Source organism: Heliangelus exortis, chromosome 4 (genome assembly GCF_036169615.1).
Source record: "Heliangelus exortis chromosome 4, bHelExo1.hap1, whole genome shotgun sequence".
Lineage (NCBI taxonomy): Eukaryota > Metazoa > Chordata > Aves > Apodiformes > Trochilidae > Heliangelus > Heliangelus exortis.
Window position 1 is genome coordinate 23,946,854 of NC_092425.1, and position 23,265 is coordinate 23,970,118.

Here is a 23,265-nt window from a genome sequence, read left to right on the forward strand (position 1 = left end):
TGAGAAGTTTATTGCAATTATTAAATATTTGAAATTCAGAATATGAATTTAATTACTTGGGGTGATGTAATTAGTAAAGAAAAATACTACCAGATTCCAAATAATACACCAGAATTTATTAAAACGAAGTGTCCAACAAGTATTAGTCTTCAAAATGAAGTTGATGGTGTGAATATTTATATTGTGGAGTGTAAAACTCTTTTTACTGCTTTTGTTTAATATTTCTTTAAGAGTTCACTTCTTCCAGAAGCATTCCTTTAAGCATACTCATTTCTTGAACTTTTTGGAAAGAGGCAACATCGAAGGAGGGTAAACACTCAAATTGCATTATAAAACATTCTGTGATGTATTCATCTGGCTCTAAAAAGCTTATATAGAGTGATTTTGTCTAATCAAGTCCCTGAGGTCAGGTGCTTCTGAATGCCTTCCAATTTAGCTAAAAAATACTGCCTTACATCAAACAAGATGCCTTTTTTTTCTTGTTGCCTTCGCCTTTGTCTGTACAATGTTTGGGAGGTAGTGGAGTGTGTGGGGTGGGACCAGAAGATTTTTATTTTAGCACCTGTAACATCTATCTAACTTCTATCTGAGTGGTTATGCTTTATTTCTGAACCATTTGAGTCAGTTATTCTCTCTATATACCCCTGATTCAGGAAAGCATTGGAGCATATGGCTGGGTATGACGCTGAGAGACATTTCCTGGATTGGAGCAGTAAAAGAGAATGGGTGATCCTTTGTTATTTTTGGTCTGTTTTTATTTCAGCAGTGTTGTGTTAGGCACAGAATTACTGTCTTCTCCCTCTTATGTTGCAATTTAGTCATGATAACTGCAATTTCTCAGAAAAATTCCTGCCCAGTGACTCATAACAGATGTAACACTCAACTCTACAGAATTTAATAGCAAAAACAATCACAGACTGGGAAGGGCTCTGGAATTCTTTGCATCAGCTTAAGAAGATTTTAACAGCTTCGAGTTCTGTCCAGAGCAAAAAGGTAAACATTTGAGGTACTTGTGAGGGAAGAGGGAAGAATTAAGTGCAATTGCTACAGTTTTGGATTAAAAATAGTATGTTTTTTAAGGCCATATAACTGGTGCAATGTTGTTAATGATGTACGAATGTGTTAGCAGGATCTAGCTATTTTGCCATGATATCTAGTTAGATAATAAAATTCAGATTCAAATCTGTAGTTTCTAAATTTATAATAATAGATAGCTGTATGAAAAAGACTGCTTTCAAAGCATAAAAGTAGATCAAATAATGAATCATTGTCCATTGTTCAGATGAGGAAAGTGTGGAAATTTTGGCAACACTGCCTAATGAAAACAAGCAAAATTTGTGCATGAGTTTAAACATCAAAACCAGTTTGAATATTAACAAAGCAAACAAAAAACTTTCAAGTTTGTATCTGTGTTTTGGAAGCTTCTGTTTTACTAATATTGGAATTATTAGCAATACAATTCTTTTTGGTGAAACATAAGAATTCTTTTTGGATGAACATAAATAGGCATCTGAATTCCATCTAGTTTACTGTCTCCAGAATTCAGGCACAAGGCTAGGAGTCCAACATTTTCTTAGCACAGAGTTTTTCTAAAGTTATCAAGTCTATTTAGTAGCTTGTTGTTGAAAGACATGGAAAAATACCAAGTTTAGGTGCAATTTGAACACAGGCTTTTCTGACTAGCTTGTAAAGGAAGCCCAGGAGCACAGAAAGAAAAAAGGTGCCTTTCTAGAATTTTCATTTCATAGCTCTGGAGAAACCTTTCTGCACAGCTGTGCCAATGCACATTCTGGGTGTAATCTTTGAGTAGTAAGTGAATAATCTCATATTGATAGAATTTCTAGGTTTTACCAGAGTTGCTGCTAAACTTCAATTTTACTAAAACAGGAAGTGATTTTTTTTTCAGCTGTTAAGGGTTTTTGGTTTTAATATGAAAATATTACACTATGGTTTTCTCACCGTGTCATGATGTGTGATAAGTAATCTGCATGTCTACTGTCTAAAATTTTCCCACTAGAGGATCTGCAGAAATTCAGTTTTTTTCTTATTACTTGTTGAAGCAACACAGGTGTTATAACAGAAGTCTTGGAAGCCTTTCAGTGCATACAAACTCTTTGGATTCCTTAGCATAAGCAACAAAAAAATATTTGCTGGTTACGCAACTGTTGTCGTCTGCGACATGGATTAACATTTCCAATATTTTGCAGTTTTTTTGATTGAATGTTTTCACTGCATTGTGTGTGAATGTTTATCAGTGGTTGCATTTTCTCCCAACATTTTTACTTACTTTACCTTCCACATACATTTCTAGATAAGGCATTTTAAATAACTGTATAACAATCACGATAATTATTTATATAAGTGGACAAATTATATTAAGAAACTGACTTTCAAAACAGTTTTTCTAGTGCAGGATTTCAAGATTCCTTGAATAGAACTTTACCTTTACATACTACCAAAGAGCATGGATGTATGCTTTCAGGAAACTGTTACTAGTACAACCTTTTTGGAAGCTTTCTATAGAAATGTGGAAAACTAGGAAATAGTTAATACTATCAATTATTCAAAGACTGAACCTGTTGATTCAGTTAGAGAATGCAAAACACGTTGAACGTGGATGGGGTTGTACCATATTTACCAATTTTCTTATCATTCTAGGTTTGAACATTTGGTGAATCTCTTCTGGGATCAGATAAGCTACAGGACTTTGCAATAGCCATAATTACTACTGTTGTAAGCTGAAAGTGCATGCTTTATCATGGCAGGAACCTCTGAAATCCAAATTAATAACAGAATTCAGTGCCAGACAGTTCCTTCAGGTTTCCTACCTCCCTCATTTTAAGCCTGAAATCTGTAGGATTCACTGCTTCACACCACTTCAGGCTGACAGCTGGGGTTCAGCCTGGAGAAAAGAAGGCTCCAGGGAGACCCCAGCAGCCTTCCAGTACCTGAAGGGGCCTACAAGAAAGCAGGGGGCCTTTTTACAAGTGATAGTGTAGTGATAGGACAAGGGATAACAGCTTTAAAATGGAAGGGGGTAGATTTTGGTTAGACATTAAGAAAAAATATTTACTGTGATGGTGGTGAGACATTGGCACAGGTTGCCCAGGGAAGCTATGGATGTGCTCTCTCTGGAAGCAGTCAAGGCCAGGTTGCATGAGGCTTTCAGTAACATGGTCTAGTGCAAGGTGTTCCACTAGATTTATGGCACAGAAATAACTCAAGATTTTCATTTGAAACCTTCTACTCACGAAAGATTTTGTAGGTAATCTTTAATGGATTCCTTTGTAATCCTTAGAGGTAGATATCACCTAATAGGAGTGCTTTGCAGCTCAATGGTAGATGTTGTGTATGTCCCTAATATTAAAAAAAACACAACCCTTCTGAGCTGTGTGTAACATGAACCAATGGGTACAGATTACCCTCAACATCTTGTGGCTGCATCAGTCAAGTGCAAAAAGTGGTGTAACAAGATTTATGCAGATATACTCAGGCCTCACAGCTCTATGCTTTCAAATATAGTGCTTTCAAACCAGTAAAACAGAACTGGAAAAAAGAAATGTTGCTCACTTAAATAAGGTAACTGTAATTTAAAAAGCATCTTAAGTATTTTATAGGTAAGTGTCGAAAACAAATTTGGTGGGGCTGTAATTTGTACTCTAGAATGAGGTTGGACTTGTCCAATTTTACAAGAACTTTTCAACATGCTTCCCATAGGCACCTTGCTTGTCTTTGTATATGAAAAAGTCCAGTCTGCCAAAGTTCCACTGATGTTTTATGTTAATTCCTGTAGAAACATGAGTGGAAATTTCCATAAAGTTGGTATTTCAATAAGCACATGCTGACATTGAATCATTAATCTCTATTATAGATCTTATGCTTTGTCTAACCACAGATGCTTTAACGTATAGTTAGCTGATTTAATTAAAACAAGCAGAAAAAGCAGAGTGAACTCATATTTTGGTTTAAACAGGCATTAGCATATGCTGAATGAAAGTATTTTAAATTTTAAAAAAAAGAAATATTCCTCAGTTAATAGCTTCTAGTAGTTTAAGTAATCCCTCTAGAATTGGTTCATGTATAACCTATGTAATTTGTTTAGTAATTAGAGGTCTTGGTTTCTCATCTGTGAGATGAAAAGCACACATCTACCTTACAGAAAACCATATGGCTAAGGTTTGCAAGGTGGTGAGATATAAACATGATTGTTCTAGCATATGAAATAATGTTCCCATAGTAATGGGATTTAAACTCCTGTGGGTGATATGGTACAAATATGAAACTACTATTTGAATGATGTAGTCTTTGTCACTCTTCAAATAAAAACCATTATACATTTTTTCCACAAATTACTCTATAACAGTAAAATTATCTCCATCCTCTCGTGACAGACTGAAGTTGCACAAATCTTCAGTTTAAGGACTAGCTGAATTCAGTTGTTAAGTACTTGGATATAACAAAGAGCTTTATGCCAGCTTCAAAGGACCAGCAAGGAATATTGCCCTACTTTTCAGAGCATTTTAAAAACGGTATTTTGCTGTTGTCTTATTTCACAATAAAATATGTGGGTTTTGAACAACTATCTTGAACAGGTATCTTGATCAGCTGTCCTAAAATACATTGAGAGCTCTGACACAAAGTGGCCTAAAAGGGTAAATTCTGGTTTTACTGGATTTTGAGGTTGTACTTGATCAGACTATTTTACACATTTGTAATAAAGCCTAACTATGCATTATATTTACAATATATGAAAAAATAATTATAGGATAAATAGATTATTTCAGACTAAATTTAAGATGTAAGGTGTAAATATTTACTTTTGATGCTTAAGTTAACAAGTATTTCCTTTATTCCTCTACTTCACAGCTTCCAAAGAATGAAGATTTTGATAATGATTGATTTTGTCCTTGCAGCTAGCTTGATGGATAATGCTGACAGCTCTGTAAGTTCTAGTAATTAAATTTTCCTATAGAGTATCTTCTAAATATTTTCATACCTTTCCCTCCATAGTGCTTACAATGTATCCCAGCTATGTGGGACGGCAGAACTTTTGATGGAAAAGATAAGAATGCAGGACAAAACTGAATAAGTGGGAAAATAACCTCAAATTGTGCTGAGGAGAGAGGAAAGAAATGCATAAATATACAGGGAAAGATAAATGTTTGGACAACAGCACTGGAGAAAGTAATTCAGTCAGTGTGTTACTGGATCCAACATGAAACAGGAGGTGATATAATATCTTTGCTGAAAGGATATCATATGGTGCATTAACAGGGTTATTGTACATACAGAGCCAAGCAGGACAGTCACATTAATATTCAGGGGCAAAGCTAACTCAGTTTTGAGCAGCATACTCACAGAAAAGCAAAACCCAGCAACTCCTAAAGCAGTGGCTGCAGCAGTAGCATTTCTGGACACTGACACTCAGGATGAAGAATGTTTCTATACTTTTCTGCCTTGCCCACTTGCCATACAACTTCTTCTCAGCTAAGATCCACAGGTTCATATTCTTACTTTGTCCCATGTTACTGTTAAAATTCACACTCAGAAACAATGACCAAAGTTCCTTCAGGTCTAGCTCCACAAACCTTCTACTATGTATTCTGCCTCTTCAGAAGAAACCCTAACACACCCAAAACACTCCACTGCTTAAAATGCTTTTAACCTCACCAGTCCTGTACTGTCTGTCTTGGCTGTCCCTCCTAGTTTGATATTCAGGTCCTAACTAGCTGGGGCTTGGGAGAATGATTTGTTGACTTGTAATTGCCTAAGTGGAAGTGGTTGCTGAATTTACAGCTATGTGAACACCATTGTTTGCTGCTTACATTATCTTATGGAAGCCTTTTGTTCAGATAAGTAGTTCTATATGGGCAAAATAGAAAGCACATGCCTCTGTAATAATTTCTGCTCAGTGGAGAAAAATAATACTAGTTTTAAAGAAGTCTAGTGAGAAAAAAGCATTACAGTGAAATGTGTTTCCTTTCTTTTGATTTTTTATTTGGGATATTATGGGCTTTTCTGACCCCATGACTAAAAACTGGGAACATTCTGAAATTTATCTCTAAGTTTTCACATTTTAATCTCATTAAAACACTAATCTCATTAGAGGTCTTTTTGAGCTCATTTAATTTCTAGAAATATAGGAAATAACACCTCAAGTAAATTTTTTTCATTTTTATAGTTTTTCATAAAGTATTCTGAGTCTAATTTATAGCATCATTTTTTTAGCAGAACGTCACTAGCTGCTAAACAGTTTATACAGTAATGAAATAAAGATTGTGAATGCACATTAATTGCAGCAGCTGGTTAAATATGTGACAGCATGTCCAAGAGCAGAGCTGTCAGCAGTTGTTAGATAATTGCTTCTCAGTGTGTAGTACAAACAGTTGTTTCACTGAAACAGGCAGAAAAAGTTCTGTTCATTCCAGTTCCAGTCAGTGGGTACTACTGTCCACTAGAGACAGGCAGAATCAAAGTCACTTTTTGAGAATTTCATCTTTGTAATAATTTTAACTTTGGTCCATATTTAACAAAATGAATAGCAATATGTTGCATCTGCTCACTTTTATAAACCTAAATTACATTTGCTTTTATATTACTCTAGCTGAGCACTGGTTTAATTCCAATGATTTTGAAAGCATTAATGTGTGAAAAAGTGTAGCACTACATTAAAAACCAAAACAAAAAGCAAACAACAAAAAAAACCCAGTCTAGTAACCTGCAGATCAAAAAGCCCAATTGATCCAGTTTGAAGTTACACAGTTAACTTGTGATTGTCCCATGGGAAAAATAAGGGTGGAATTCCAAATATGAGAGCTGTGATTTTGCTGTTCTGCACCAAAGTGTAATGGGATTTGCCTGCCCCTGAAAGAAAGAGCTTTCAATGGGGAGGCTGGAGTCAGTCAGAGAAAGCAAAGTATCAGCTACTGATACTTTCCATGTGTAGGTTACTTCAAAACTCAGTTTCTTCTCAGTCTTTTCTTTCTTATGGTGTAGTTATTCAGTGTGGCTGGTCATTTCTTCATTGTCACTTACTGTTTACCAGTACTGAGCCTTAATCCTTTTTATCAGGAAAGTGATATATGTAATGTACATAATTACTGTTCACCCCATAATGAGTCTGTAGAGTAGATGATAATCAGCTCAGTGTTAGTTTTAAATTTTCATTAATTAATTTGCAGTCTTTACGTAAACAAAAAGAAAAGGTCTATTTCAAATGTAAAGTTAAGACTAATATTTAGAGGCATAGCCTGTTGCAGGCTTGTGTTTGATTTAATTCAAAGGAAAGAACATTTTATGGTAATATATGAAGTAGTATCATACTGAATTTTTTCTAAGTACCCAGTTTTTCTAAGGTATGATAAGATTTGGGGAAATTCTGTACTTTTACTATATAATCGAATCACAGTAACAGAACTGTTTTTAGCAGTGTTAATATGTGAATTTATCCATTTTCACTACACCTGGAAGAAACACCCTGAGCTGCCTGTGGCTGCCCTTCTTCAACCCTCTAGACCATGCTCTTTCCAGAACTTTGTGGCTCTTTGTGGCTCAGACCTTGCCATGTGTTAGAGACCACCCACCTATGAAACTGCAAGAGTCTGGCCACTGGGGCCACCATTTCCAGGATCACTCTGGTCTTTCCTAGTGTATTTTACCATGTTCTCCAATGCTGCTAGTCCTGAGTAAAGGCTGACGCAGGTTACCTTTCTCAATAAACAAATATTGCAGTAAAACTAATAAGTGTGACATGATGGATCTTTTATCATTCTTAACATGATACGATTAGGATTAATATTTGGTCTGACTGTTAACATATGGTTTTTTTGACAGCTTTACTTCTATAGTTAGCATTAGTCAGCCAGCCTGAAAGGTTTTTTTTATTTTTATTTCTTGACTATTCATCAACCCACCTATTCAGCTTTCTGGTTCTGCATAATATTCTGTATGCACGTGGGACTAGTTTGAGAATTTGCAGAGACCTGTCAAGGAAGTCTCTACTGTACCTCCCACTTCAACTCAGTCTCTGTGAAGGGTTTCTATGAGGCTGCAGATACAAGTTGAGACAACTACCCTGTAAAGACTGCTTAACAGTGCATCCTTTCTCTGTGATATGCAATGTCATACATTAACCAGTGCTTATGGTAATTTAACATCCCTCTAGGCCACTGAAGGAAGTTTGTCTCATTGTGTGCACATATTTTTAATATTTTCTTCTCTCATTTCCTGCTAGAAGAAAAGGAGGTTAAGCTGTATCTTGTATAGACATCAACAACTAGAAAATATTTTCAAGGGAGTATTCTTAAATATGATAGGACCCTGAGGAAATAGGTCATTGGCTGCTTTGTTTATTCTTCCAAAAATACCAGCATTTGGTAAACATGGCTCTTACTTTACAGCTCTTCCTTGTGGTCGAGCATCTTACAGCCTTCTCAGGACCCAATAGCAAGCAGGCAGCTGGGTTCTGCAGGCACACCTTCTGCCAAAGCATCCTGACAGGAGCAGCCCAAACCCAGAGTGGCAGCTGAACCTTTTCCTCTCAAACAGGTCACTGACACATTGCTTAGTCCCACCCCATGTACATTCTCCATTTTTTTATTCCACCAGGTATATTAGATTGCAGTTAAGTATGAATTAAAGCAAGCATCTGATACACTTCATGAATATTTAAAGCAGAGGTCTGTATTCAGATTTGTTCTGCAAAATCAGCATGCCTGGTCATCAAATGTTTCAGTATGACTAAATATTGCAGGCAAATGGAACATGATGGATAAAAACCATTTTAATGAACTAATGAACGTGGATTCTTCATGTATCTTGAAATGTCTCTAGTTAATTTCTCTGTTGAAAGTGAATTGCACTGTCTCTAGTGAAAAAGAAAATGAGATGGGATGTCTGTGACGTTTATTTCTATCAGAAATAACAGGCCATAGTCATGACACAGTTTATATGGATGTTTCTTGGCAGTAGCAGAAGTTCCTCTGCTTTTTAGCTAGTACTATAAATCAATTATGAAGAAAACTTGCATGTTTTAGAGCCATAAAATGCAGATTCTAATCAATACCATTAGTTTAATTTAAAAAGTTTATTCTTGGAGTTGTGGAGAACGGTACTGAAAAGCCATCAGTCCAACCAGTTTATGCTCCATAGACACCTAGAGAATGGTATCAGCTTTTCATATAGAAGAAAATCAAACGTCACTGCAGCAAGGAAGTGACAAGAAGCTCTTTGGTGGAAGTGATTATTGAAAATAGGTGAAGCCTGAGCCTGTTAAAAATGAAAGTATGCAGATGCCACTGGAGCTAGACATCTGTATGCTGCTTCAGATCCCTCTACAGTTCAGTGTAATAGGATGCTCTACAACCTTAGCTCATGTAAATAATGTTGCCCTGTAAATAAGGTTGCAGCAGATTAGAATTACTGCATATTTATTCTTTGCATATTGGATTTCCAAGAGGTTGCCCTCGGGTTTTGCTTTTACAGCATTAGTTGTGCTATCGTGCAAGCACCATAGTCACTATTTGCCCATGTGAAATTGCAAACACAGTGTTACAGATACAAACTCTCATGTCACATTTGTAAAAGGTATCAAAGGCTTTTTTTCCCCTATGTTGAAATCAAATTTTTTTTAATATGTATTTGAAGATGTACAGGCTATTTTAATTTAAGCTTCTTAAATTGGGTTCTGTTCAAATCTAAAAACAATTATTTATTGCTCTATGTACTTTCAGCATGTCAGAATTTGGAACAATTGTTCCAGCTCTCTTGTCATGTATCTGTACTGGCACCAGACTGCAACAAGTGCTAGGTATCACCATATCAGAATCACTTGTTATGCATGACAAAATTAAATGTACAAGTCACAGCACAATATTGAAAAATATCAAAAAGTTTTTAACTTTTAGTTTCCATGCATATTCACAGCTTCTTAGGAATGTTTTATTTTAGCATGCCAAAAATAAGCTTGAAACTTTACAATATTTATATTGGCAACATTAAATATTTGTAAGAGGAGTATAATGTAAAAGAATTTGAAAAATGCACAATGAAGTTGAGAATGTGTGGATTGTACAAATGTTTTCAGTTAGAGCTAGGAGTTACAGCCACTAAAGAGGTATCTTTGCAAAGCAAGTATATGTTTGGACACTGTAATATACAAAATAATTTTAAATAGCAGTAGCAATTGAGGTGTAAGTCTGGAAATTGCAACCAAAATATTGTATTCTAGTTAAATTTTATTTATGGTTTGCTTGGGTTTTTTTGTGTCACATGTTAAACTTGACAAAAAAACGGTGATTTTGCAGTAAGATATTTTTTCCTCTCTAGGATCTACAGAACTGTTTTCAAGAGCAGATACAACTTCAGGGCCAGGTGAGGATCCTGGAACATCGTGTGAAACAGCAGCAGTTAAAAATTATGCAGCTTTTAGAGAAGAAAGAGTTACAGTCCAGTGACAGAGGAGATGGAAACAGTTTCATTGATTTGGGAGGAAAAAGACAGTATTCAGGTCAGAAATAAAGCTATTCTTTTCATTTCCATTCACTGTAATGATACCCAGAAGCTTTAGCACAATTGGACCCTTTGACTTATTGTTTTAAAAGCTCATAGAAAATTGTTTGTTTAAAACATAGTGTTCAGTTTTTACCTAGGCCTGCTGCTGTAGGGAAAAATTGTTAGTGTTACACTGTATAAATCAAATGAGAATTGAAGTGGTTCATTGATTTATTCATAGTACATAATTAAGAATCAATCAGAGAATAATAAATTCAGAATAAATATCATCAACACAACAGATAAAATAGATATTTACAAAATGTTAATAAAGAGTTGCAGATTTCCAAACAGCCTTCTTTGAGTAATCTCAAAAAGTTTTAACCCACAGGACAAGTTCACATTCACACGGTCACAGGGTCATGTGGGTTACAAGCACACACTGATTCTGTTCTAATCTGTAAAGTCCCTGAGGCATCCATGTTTACACATATAATCCTGGCATAATGACATCTGCATCTTGCTTTAGTAATGTTCTGTATATTGCAGCATTTTGACTGAGTTAGATTGAGCTCAGGACATCATGGCCCCTGAAACATTGGTTTTAAGTTTTTTTTGTAATCTCACCAGCATTCTGGTACTGATCTGGCCCCTCTGCAGTGGAAGAAGGCTAAGTGTGTTAGCCCACAGTAGCTGGAGTGAGATCCAAACTCTTAAAATAATTAACATTAATTAAAATAATTAAACACCACCCAAACCAAGAGTTGAACTGAAAATACAGTTTGAGGGTCTGATTCTTGGATGGTTTTCATAGAATGGCTTAGGGTGGAAGGGGACCTTAGAGGTGCAACTTCCAACCTCCCTGCCATGAGCAGGGATGCCCCTCATCTAGACAAGGTTGCTCAAAGCCTCATCCAGCCTCGCCTTGAACAGCTCCACAACTTCTCTGGGCAATCTGTTCCAGAGTCTCACCATCCTCATACTGAAGAATTTCTTCCTAAGATACGGTCTAAACCTATTCTCCTTCAGTTTAAACCCATTTCCCTTTGCCCTGTCACTGGGCACTCTTATGAAAAGTCTCTTCCAGCCTTCTTGTAGGTTCCCTTCAGATACTGAAAGGCAGCTGTGAGGTCCCCCTGGAATAATCTCTTCTTCAGGCTGAACAATCCCAGCTCCTCAGCTTCTCCTCACAGCAGAGGTGCTTCAGCCCCTGGATCATCTTTGTGGCTCTCCTCTGGACTCATTCCAATAGATCTATGTCCTTCTTATGATAGGGATACCAGATGTAGACCCAGTAGTCACAGTTCTGCCCAGATAGTTAAAATTTCTGTAATTTTTAATAACCTTGTTTGAATATACTGGTAGTATTTATGCTGCTGCAAGAAATCACAATATATACGAAAGCATCAAATATAGTAAGGCACCATTAAAATGAAATTAAAAACAGTTGTAAGCATTACTTTACATTTTATTTATGTATTTTATGTATTTTATGTACTTATGTATTCAGTACCCCAGAATACTTTCTTATTGTTATTATGGCTGGATCATTTGTTACTGGAAAAGATTATTAAAACCACATTTAGCTGAAAGATATTTTCCTTTCCTAGCATGTGCCCTAGTTTATTTTCTTAAAATGTGATCCTAACAAACAAATCTAAGTTGTTCTGGTTTTTGATTATTTTTTCCCATTATTGTTCCTCTTTCCTTATTCCTTGGAAAATGCTTTTCCCTGTTGAAACTGCATTATTTCATTCAAACTGCTGTAGCATTTTAATGTCAATAGAGCTGGATAAATTAGAGTTGGACAGAGAAGGAGAAATTCCACACTATAGACACCTGCTAAAAATTAAAATATGCTTAAATGTTTTGCTAACCCACTAAGAAAACAATGGACAAGAAAAGCTATTTTTAATAAGAATATTAAACATTTTCTGTAAGACAGCTTGGCTGTTATTTAAATCATGTTTTCTATTACAGTTTAGTCAAGACCTGGCAGAGCTATTTGTTTTCAGTATAAACTGTTTATTTTCCATGCCTAATCTTCACTGAGGCTTTCACTGAGAAGAAACACAGTTCAGCAAGTTCCAAACTGGCCTGGAAGTGTGGCCAACATGTTCATAAATGTTTCAAGGAAAATCTTGCAGTCAACCAGTCTTACCTTTGCCAGGGAAAACAGAAATGTTGAAAATTATTCATCTTTACTGTGTGACTGCTTGATGGTAGATTACATATAAGCAAAGAACTTTCATTTCCTAAATCCTAGAGGAAAAAAGATAAGATCATACAATTACATTGCTCTTGTATTTTCATGAGCACTGAATTTTGCTGTAAATGCTGGTTAGTCACTACTGCCAATGCAGACCAGACTGTAAATGGTATCAGGCAGATGTGGTCCCATTTTACACCTACGTTACACTTTTTGGGGTAGTCTGTGTATTTTTGTGCCTGCATAGAACAAGAGATGAGTTTCATCAGGTTGTTATGCAAATATTTCCCATTTCTACACTGGTAATTCCATCCTCTTTTTGTGTTTTTTGGCAGTTCTCCTGTGAAGTTTCTGGACATAGAAGACCATGCTTGCGTTTAAGGGTTATTTTGTGTTTTACATGTAGACAAGTTATATGATTGTGAAGGGATTCTAATGTGGATTATACCATTGTAAATTAACAGTGACACTATTTAAACCAAAAGAATTAGTTTTCTAGTCAAATGAACCCCAAAATGGGAGTGTTTTATGGTAGAACAAAGATTCTTTTAAAGAAATGTCAAAATAATTACAGCTCAATGAAGCTTTAAAGCAACACAAATACAAGTAAATGAACGAAAGTCATACAAGTGTGTTTGCAGAGATATTTCCTTTATACTGGTGTGATGCATATGTGACTCTTACCTGACATGTTGATTTCTGTTACTGACTTGATTTCCGATTTTGTCAGTAAATATAGGACTAAAAAAGTGTCCACTAAATGTTTTGTGAACAGACTGTGCAGAAATCTACAACGATGGCCACAAGCAAAGTGGGTTTTATAAGATGAAACCTATCCAGAGTCCTACTGAATTCCTTGCCTTCTGTGACATGTCTGAAGGGGGTGGTTGGACTGTTTTTCAGAGGCGTTCTGATGGCAGCCAGAACTTTGACAGGTAGGTGCTAGACTTAGTTATTAAAATTGGAAACAAAGTGAACAAACATTGAAACAGATAGACCTAAGTTATGATTTAACTTTAGAACTAGCTACTGGGGAGATAAAAGGGAGGACTGGTTATTCTGTGGGGCAGCCTCCAAGTGAGATATCACTCCTGGCTCTGGCTCTCTTCTAGGAGACATCTCTTCCAGTCTTTTCCTCATAGGTTGTGTATTTGACATGAGGACACTTGAATATCAAATGCATTAACAATTGTTGGAACAAGAACTCTTAGTGACACAGAAAGGACAGCCTTATTTTTTGCAAATCATAAAAAAATCTAAAGAAAAAAAAGTGATAATGTAAGACATTTGTTTGAACTAAAATACTGCCAGCAAGCAAACAATTTTGAGAGAAAACCACCACAGACTAATTTGTAATTCATGGTAAAACGCCTCAAGGGAAGGTACGATGTCTGAGAACTTGATTTGTAGACATCTTGCCTTTGCCAAGATTCCAACATTTTTTGAAATGTCCAAAAGTAAATTTTTTTGTGATGTAAGACAATGTGTTTGTCTTATGTGTATAAAAAACCCACAAACATTAAAAGCATCAAGGAGGTTTTCTAAACCTCCACTTTGCCCATGCTTTTCACATATCTGCATCCTTCTGTGGATTTGTGTCTTACCAGTGGTTATAATTACTTTAACTAACTTTAAAATAACCCTGTAAAATAGAGAAATGATCCCTAAAGAGGATGAAAAATGGCAATCCAGCCATGAAAACTTTGCTATTCTTATTTTATAAAATATGGTCAGACAAACTACTGAGGTAATCTGTAGCAACCTACAATTGTTACCACCACACAACACCCATTCTTCTTCCTTGCCAAAGACTATTAGCTACTTAAGTTACAGAGGTTGCTTTCTCTTATGACTGCCTGTCCACAGCCTAATACTTTCACCCATTGGTTGAAGTATGGTTGCTTCTCATCAAGGAAACAGATCATATTTTTGTCTCTGCTAGAACATGTCATGAAACCAAAACCACTGAGAAAGTGTTTCAAAGCCACTGTAGACAGGGAAAAGATTCAATGCTTTCAGTGTGCACATTAATTCTTGAAACTATGCATCCATATGAGTCAAAAATTGTTAGAATCAGTCAATAAGTCAAATCTGGAGACAGATAGGTAGTAACTCAATTTGCAAAAATATATATCCAGCTACAGGAGTTTCATAGCTTAATCAGATGACAGAAAATAAAGAAACATTGCTTTTGAAAAACCTACATATTAACTTAGACCCCTGGATTTAATAAAGAAAAATGTTTTCACTTCAGGTAAATTGTGCTATACCAGAGATTGTCCTGAGCTAATTTGTTTTCTTCTGGTCTTAAAATCTATCAATCTTAAATAATTTTAAATGTACCTCTTAGGACTATTCTTTGGACTGAGATGAAGTGATCAATGTACTGAGAGATTCACTCTTCACAAGTGAAGATCAACAACGTAAATAAGATCATAAAGTCTAAAATATTTGTTTATTAATGTCCTTGAGCAGGACATTGGACTAGATTACCTCCTGAGATTCTTTCCAATTTGAATTATTCTATGATATATGATTTAATGATAAAATAAACATCCAAGAAAGCAGAGCTTTTTTATTCTTTTCAGACTCTGGACTGACTACGAAGAAGGCTTTGGAAATTTTGTTTCTAAAAATGGTGAATATTGGCTTGGAAATAAAAATCTTCATTATTTGACTAATCAAGGTAAGATTTGCATCATAGCAATAGTCTTCTATTGTTTCTGGTTTTTTTGCTCTTTCCAGGGTATTTTTTGTTAGCATAAATCCTCAGTTCTGTTTTTAGTCTCCATGGACTTCTCCAAGTTACAGAAAAAAACACAGTTGAATATGTGTTTTCTAACAAATGGTTCAAAACTGACATGGGGCCAGTGGCATGCAGGGAGCACCTACAAAACCAGGAACAGTAAATAGGAGAATACCTTACAAGAATTATCATCAGTAACATCATCAGTAACAGTCTGGAGTAAGGTAGTAAGCTGTACCTATTCATTTAGTCAGGGCTTTACATGGCTGCTCAGGCTATTGAACAAAAGTAAATCTAGGCCTCTCCTGTTGATTAGGCCAGTTTTAGAAAGCCATTTCCATCTTTCTAATAGTCACTCAGTCTGAGATAACTTCTGCTTTGCCATAGAATGTTGGATATACAAAACTTAGCAACTTAGCCAGCTAATTCATATGGAAAGCCATGCCACCAGGATGTGGTTCTCCTTTTACTCTTTTATCTTGAGAGTATAAAAGTCGTATTTTTCTTAGCTGATTTGTCTTGGAGCAAGTCCAGAGGAGGGTCACAAAGATGTTCCAGAGGGCTGGAGTTCTTCTCCTATGAATACAGGCTGAGACAGCTGCAGTTGAGTTCAGCCTGGAGAAAAGAAGGCTTCAGGGAGACCTTATACTGGCCTTAGAGCTGGGGAGGAACTTTTTACAAGGGCACGTAGTGATAGGATGAGAGGTAAAAATTTTAAACTGAAAGAGGGTAGGTTTAGGTTAGACATTAGGAAGAAATACAGTATGACTGTGGAAGTGTCATGGGGGGGTGGACTAGATGATCTCCAGTGGTCCCTTTCGACCCCTAACATTCTGTGACTCTGTGGTGAGACACTGGAACGTGTTGCCAAGGGAAGGTGTGGATGCTCTCTCTCTGGACATGTTGAAGGTCAGGGTAAGAAACCTGATCTAGTGGGAGGTGTCCTTGCCCATGAAGGGAGGTTGAAACTTGATTATTTTTAAAGTCCCTTCCAACCCAAACTGTTCTATGATTCTCACTATCTTCTCATTATGACCTCAAATACCTTCCTAAAACAGAAAGCCCACAAGGCCATGCTTTAGGCATTTTGTGTATACAATTGAAAATCTGTAATGCAATAGTTGTAAAATTTTCTAAGCTGAATTAGGTGAATAAAGACAAAGTATAATAAGATATCCTTTAAACCCATAAAATATGCTGTCATGATAGAGATAAGTTTAACAATAAAAACAGTGTTTTAGTCCTCTGCTGTAAAACTTAGTTCTGAAAAGTAGTGAGATAGGCTAGTTTACCCAAATTAATTTGTGCTGTTATTTTTTTAAGGGAACTATACTTTAAGAATTGATCTAACTGATTTTGAAGGAGAGCGGCGTTTTGCACAATATGCAAGATTCAGAGTCAGAGGTGAAGAGGTAATAAAATATTAAATAATGACTAGAGGGTTTAATGAAAATGTAGATTCTATAGACAGACAATAAACATGCAAGTTGCTTAATTTTCATAAAGGTTTGTGTGGACCCTTATCATATTTTCTTTCTTATAAATGGTTGGAATTTTCAAATATATAATAATAGTGGTTTACATTGATACATCAATTCACACTTTCTGTAAGATGTGTCAATCATTTGGTTCAGCAGCCATGGATAGAAGTAGGTTTTCTATTTTGCTGATATTGTCCCTAATATTTATTGGCAATATTATATTATAACAATCTGATTTGTTAATATGTACTGCAAACCAATATTGTTTTCCTTATGTCCTGTATACATAAGGTTGATCACAAATTTTACCCCAGTAAGCATCTTTATACCCCTTCATTATCTAGTACACATAGGTTTTGTGTCACAATTATTTCTGAGCATAAAAGTAGTAGGAAATGGAACAGATTAGTTTCCTCTTTGTGATTTCAATCTCTTACTTGCTCAAGGTTAAAGACATACTGGTTTACTTTTTTTCTTTCCTTGCTTCACATTTTTCATTAGCATTCTTATGAGATGAATTGTGGTGAATACTCTGGCACAGCTGGTGATTCCCTTACTGGTGGATTTCATCCTGAAGTAAAATGGTGGGCTGATCATCGAGGAATGAAATTCAGTACTAGAGACAGGGACAATGACAACTATGAAAGGAACTGTGCTGAAGAGGAAAAGTCTGGCTGGTGGTTTAACAGGTATTTTGATTTTATATCATTACTGTCAATTCTTCTGCTTCATGCATATTCATACAATAATAACATCTGATAGAAAACAGGACTGGCATTTTTTGTTATATTTACAATCTGCCCTTGCCCCCTACCAGAGATCTCAGTTCTGGCAAGACTCAGAGTCCCCTTAGAAGGGACAGTACCTAGTGCACAGCTCAACCTATCTGGGATCATGGTATTTGCCATAGGCTTTGGTTGGCTTTGTTATGAGACAGTGGGGAGATCATTCTGGCCCTTTAAGGCAACCAGTTTTTACACAAGTAGGTCATGTAGAGTTGCAGATGTGTCCCTGTTGTACTTCATTCTTGCATTTCTCCTGCACTGCACCAGATCAGATGTGGCAGTAATGCAGAATATCTGACAAGTTAAGCTAGTGCCAGGTTACTAACCCTCATTTTTTTCACCTCAGTACACAGCACCTCACTCCTGTTTCTCCTTCTTTATCAAGACTGGAATGCATCCACTCAGTGTCTGTTGTTGAGCATGGCTGGACCAAGAGGAAGATTTTTTAAAATATAATTCAGGAAAAGAATGTGAAAATCCAACTTTAAGAATATGAATTAGAAAAGAAAGGATAAAACTGGTAGCCTTAGCACCATCTCTATAGGTAGCTATGTTCTTTCCCTTATTTAATTAGATAAATATAGCCATGAAGAGAAACTCTGTAGTCTAGCTGTGTGATAAAGAGGCTTAAAATACAACTCAGAGGAGCTTACTACCCTCTCACTGTGATCTCAGTTCACTTGGCAAGAGCTGCCAGGCTGGATCAACTCCATTGTTTTTCTCTGTTGTGTCATCCTTTGTTTCTGTTTTTTAACTCCTTATTTTCCAGATTCTGTTTCTTTAAGTAGTCTGGGACCAGCATAGCCACTATGATATAGCTATTAACTCCCAATTGCTTCACAGCTGATAACTTTTCATACATTTTAACATATTTGCAGGGATAGTGGGTCAGCAGAATGTTTGAGACATATGGAAAAAATCATATAGAGACAAAGTTTTTTGCAGTTCTCATGAAAGCTGAGATAGAAAAGGGAAAGGCAACAGCATTGGAAACCCTTTTTCTGTGAAATCAGCACTTTTGTGGGTTTAGAGGAATTGCTAGAGCTCAGGTAATACAAGGTTCTGATCCCATGCCGTGGAGTTCATTAACAGTGGATCACTTGTCACTTTTAGTCAACTCCATACAGTTTTTGTCTTTTAAAAGCTTTTTTTATTTATTTAAGGTTGGATTGGTCTGGACAAAAGAATGATCCCTTTGCAAAAGTAGCTTTACAGCAGAACTTGACAGTTATTAATACCTTGTAGTTATAAATAATAACTACTAAAGATAGCTGACTCCTACCAGGCTAGTTCCTATTATGGCTGTGTAGCTCATGCTCTTAAAGTGATAGTCTTATCTGGATAATTAAAATGAGCTACTAATAGTGTTACTCCACTGCCTTTTTTATGTTAACTTAACATAACATTCTGTACTGCAAAATACTAGAAAATGTAACTATCCTGAAATACTACCCAAAAGAACAGTACTGGCAGAGAAAGGAAAGCACTCGGAACATGTATTTGTCATGCACAGATTAGCAAACACAGAAGGAATCAGTGCTTTTGGCTGGTTTGTAGAGGAGCTCCCATCTATGAAGTAATATTTTACAGCCAGCTCTGTGCAATCTGGACTAGTAAAATACAGAAACACCCAGATAATAAGAATACCAAAGGATGTGACACAGTGAGGGCACATAGAACTAGCTCACATCTAGTTTTAAACCACTGGTCTTGCTCCAGCTCACCACTTGTTATCATGGACTTAAGCAGAACAGTAAGTCCTCTGCATTCCTTTATAGGCAAAGACCTAGAAGAGATTTTCAGCTTGGATGCAAATCCATAGAGCTGGGTTCAGCCTGGTACTGCACCCAGCTCATAAGCTTTCCTGCACCCAGGGAGTTGCAAAGGACAGTAGGTTTGGAACTAGTAAAAGAAGAACTCACATGTCTAGATGGACACGAGATTATTCTTTCCTCAGAAATCCCAGTTTTATCTAGACCATGCATGGATGATCACTGTGGATCAGTGGACAGGCATCAAGTGGGGGCCAGAGATCTCCCTCAGGCTTCCTGTCTCACCCATCACCCTGAGACAGCAGAGCTACATCCATGTGGTGTTGTGATGGAGTCAGTAAGTCCAGGCAGAACTCAAACAGTTCTTCAGGGAACCAAATCCATCTCTCCACATCTGTCGTACAGTTAATAAATAATTTAGATAAAATGTCAATATTTAACTGAGTGCTGACAGTACTTTTGAAACTATTGCAGTGCACTTTGTTAATTAAAAATTAGCCAATCAAAAAGAAAGAAGAAACACAGGCTAACTTTAAAGTGTTTATTGACTTGTGAATAAACAGTGCTTCATAATACCATATCAGTAATCATAAGCCAGTTGTTTCTTTGGTATGGCCAGTTAATTAGACAGCATCCAGTTGGTTACAGAATACTGTGTATTTTTCCTATTAGTGCCTCCCATTGCTACTTAAGAGTTACTACTGGCTCATGTTGCTGTTGACAAAATCATGTTTTTCCTGCTTTCATCAAAGGAAATAAATGAAGGGGTCCCATTGATCCAGATACCTCTTAGCAACTGTGATTCTTCTAATGAAATCTGTGTTTTCATTCAAAGTAGACAGAGTGCCTGATCAACACAGACTTTGTATGGCTAGGAACATTATGTTAACTGATACAAGTTGGTCATTCTAAAAACCAATGTCACTTGATATCTGCAGTTCCTAAGCTGTCAGCCAACACACTACCAAACTGAGCTTAAAAATTGCAAGCAATGAATAAGCATTTACATGAGAATATTCCTATGAGGCTTTTATCACAGTTTGTATTTCAGTTCTCAAAAAATGTTTTTAATGAAGTGTAAGCAAAGCCAAAGATACTAAGATTTGCCAGTAATAATATCCATAAGGTTCATTTGGACTGTTCATTGCTTGCATATTTTCTGAAGTCTGCTTTTGAAATCCATCATGATGTTCAACGGTGTGATATTGACAGCACTTAGAGCCAAATATTGAATGGGCAGCTAAACTAAGCTGTTTCATTACAATATGTTTCTTTGAGCCATTGTATTTAATAATCTGTAACACAGTTTCTGCTTCAAGTGTTAAAGAACAAAAAAACCCCAAAACAAAACAACTGAAAAACCCCAAAAAAACAAACAAAAACTTTGGAGAGTGTAAGTAAATAAAATACCAGCTCTGATGATCCAGTGAATTCACATACATCATCTATTTGTAAATTGAAGTCCACAGCTAAATAAGGAAAGTGATGGTGGGATTCTCTTTTTGTCACATAAAACACCACGTGGAGTAACTGCAAAACTTAGCAGGGGCTACTCTGGAACAAAAAAAAGCAGCACAGCATTTCTTTCCCAAAGTTTTTCTTACTATATGCCCTGACCTGAACAGCTCTGGAATAATTCTCCACTGAAGCAGATGAGGAGGCAAAAACTCCGAGACTCATGCAGTAACTACAAATGCCTGCAGGTTTTTGACAGGAGGGAGGCCTTATTTCTGTTTCCTTTTACTTTTCCTCCAGGTGTCACTCTGCCAACTTGAACGGTTTGTACTACAAAGGCCCCTACACGGCAAAGACAGACAACGGGATTGTTTGGTACACTTGGCATGGGTGGTGGTATTCTCTGAAATCTGTTGTCATGAAGGTCAGACCAGCAGACTTCAAACCTAATATTGTTGAAGTACTTTATTAAGACGACTTATCTAGCTAATCTGTTAGCAAATCAGTCCAAGTTAAAACCAATGGGCTGGTTTTTGCTTCTCAGCTGTGCATATATAAATCTGGAATAATTCCTCTGCAACCAGTAGTTTTATGGGATGTAAATGAGAAAACAGTCTGGCCTACGAATCTGTAGAAACAATTACTACTGCTAACACATATACGGGGTTTTTTAAAAAGGTAGTTGTGCAACTAGAAATAAGGACATCTTCATCAACATGGAGAATTTTTTACTTCTGCAGTAATTACAAATCCTTTCATCTCTTAAAAAAACAATTTTGTCACTGTGTTGTCTGAAAAATTAATTGTACATGTTACAACTGAAAATTATTTCAATGCAAGTGTAAAGCTGGTATAGTCAGTGGACAGAACATACTTTCTTTGGAATTATTCAAGACTTTATAAGTGAGGTGCCTGTAAATTCCTCTTAATTACTTGTTGCCTGTGTTGTGTACATAGCTTACATTACAAATATAAAGGATGAAGCAGGGAGAGAGGGGATGCTACCAGGCTACAATCAGTTGAATGCATCATACAGAAGTGGATTGTCTGATGTCAGTGAAGCATTTCTAGGCCTGGTCACACCATTTCAATCTAACATTTTTAGATGGTCAGGAATTATGCTTTTCTTCTTCTAGGTAACTATTATGCCTTCTGGGTTTTTTGGTAACATTAGGTAACAAAACCTGGACTTTAATGTGTTGACATTTAGAGTTCACCAAAAGGCTAAATAATAAAAGCTGCAACTAATTCTAATGTGAACTACACTTTCTGTGACTACCATGATACATGTGCAAAGGGAAGTGTATTTTATGTGCAGCTAAAATCTGGCATGCTAGAAGTTTGACTCTATAAATCTTTACCTTCTTCATGTATCTGTTAGGCTCCACAGCTCTCCAGATTTGAATGCTTTGTTCAGTCACTTCAAAGCGATTCTGACTCTAAGGCTATCTTCTTTTCTTATGCCCTTGTCTTGGGTTCCTGAGCTTTCCCTCTTCTTAAGCTACAGATGTGTAACAAAAATTGTCAGAGACTCTGCCTACCCCTCGCTTTCCTGTCTACCACTTAATGGGATATAATAAAGAACATAACAAGAATCAATGGTTAGTGCTTGCTGCCCATGGAGAAGATAGGAACATGCCCTAGAAAGCCATCTGATGGAAATGTAATCCATTGCCGCTGAGCAGATGCAAATGATAATTTAAAAAAAAGCACATGGATCTGAGCCAAACCTGGGCACTCTTGTTTCCCTGCTTTCCTATAACAGTTTTGCTTTTGTGGTTGGACTGCCAGTCTCTCTCTCTCTGTTCAAATCATTTTCCAACCTGGCAGCCAGTTTCATTCAAGCTTAACATAAGTGAAACTAACTTTGGCAATCTCTCAGTCAATTTATAACTACATTGATAATGAGTCCAGGTCAGATAAATGATAACTCCCTGCATGTCCATTTTTGCTTCCATTTCCATCTTCCAAAATGAAAAGTTTGGCAAAAATCCTTGAAAGAATTGCATGGAATAAGGGAGGGAGATGTGTAAAATGACTGAGGGGAAAAAGAGAGGCTCATATGAAACAGTCTCACTCAGACAAATCAGACTACACTGAAAAGAAAAAAAAAAATTAAATTGAGAAAAAATGGAGTTTAGGCAGCTGAAAAGAATGTTATCATGTAAGAATAGTGCTGAATCTGCAGTATAGAGTTTTTGAGATCTGTGCTTCTTGTGGTAATAGCAGGTATTGTAGATAGTCCAAGCTTTTTTGTGATGTAGCTATAGATGCTGTGCTAGAGATTTCTAGCCTTTGGCATATACCTATATCCCTGTGTGGGACG

At 36.4% G+C, this 23,265-nt stretch overlaps 1 protein-coding gene across 3 annotated transcripts; it reads left to right on the forward strand.

Moving 5' to 3' along the window:
• The first annotated feature begins 876 nt into the window (after positions 1-876).
• Positions 877-21,429, forward strand: FGL1 (fibrinogen like 1). 3 transcript variants are annotated; one of them, XM_071743417.1, is made up of 9 exons: positions 896-993; positions 2,659-2,733; positions 4,867-4,942; positions 10,327-10,507; positions 13,476-13,635; positions 15,289-15,386; positions 16,770-16,858; positions 17,429-17,616; positions 21,240-21,429. In XM_071743417.1, exons 3-9 carry the CDS (start codon positions 4,877-4,879, stop codon positions 21,409-21,411), a joined length of 954 nt encoding a protein of 317 aa, XP_071599518.1. In that variant the 5' UTR covers positions 896-993; positions 2,659-2,733; positions 4,867-4,876; the 3' UTR covers positions 21,412-21,429. The 3 variants fall into 3 exon arrangements, with proteins under 3 accessions (XP_071599521.1, XP_071599518.1, XP_071599519.1); XM_071743418.1 differs by having other exon boundaries at positions 947-1,006; XM_071743420.1 differs by lacking the exon at positions 2,659-2,733 and having other exon boundaries at positions 877-993.
• Positions 21,430-23,265: the final 1,836 nt, after the last annotated feature.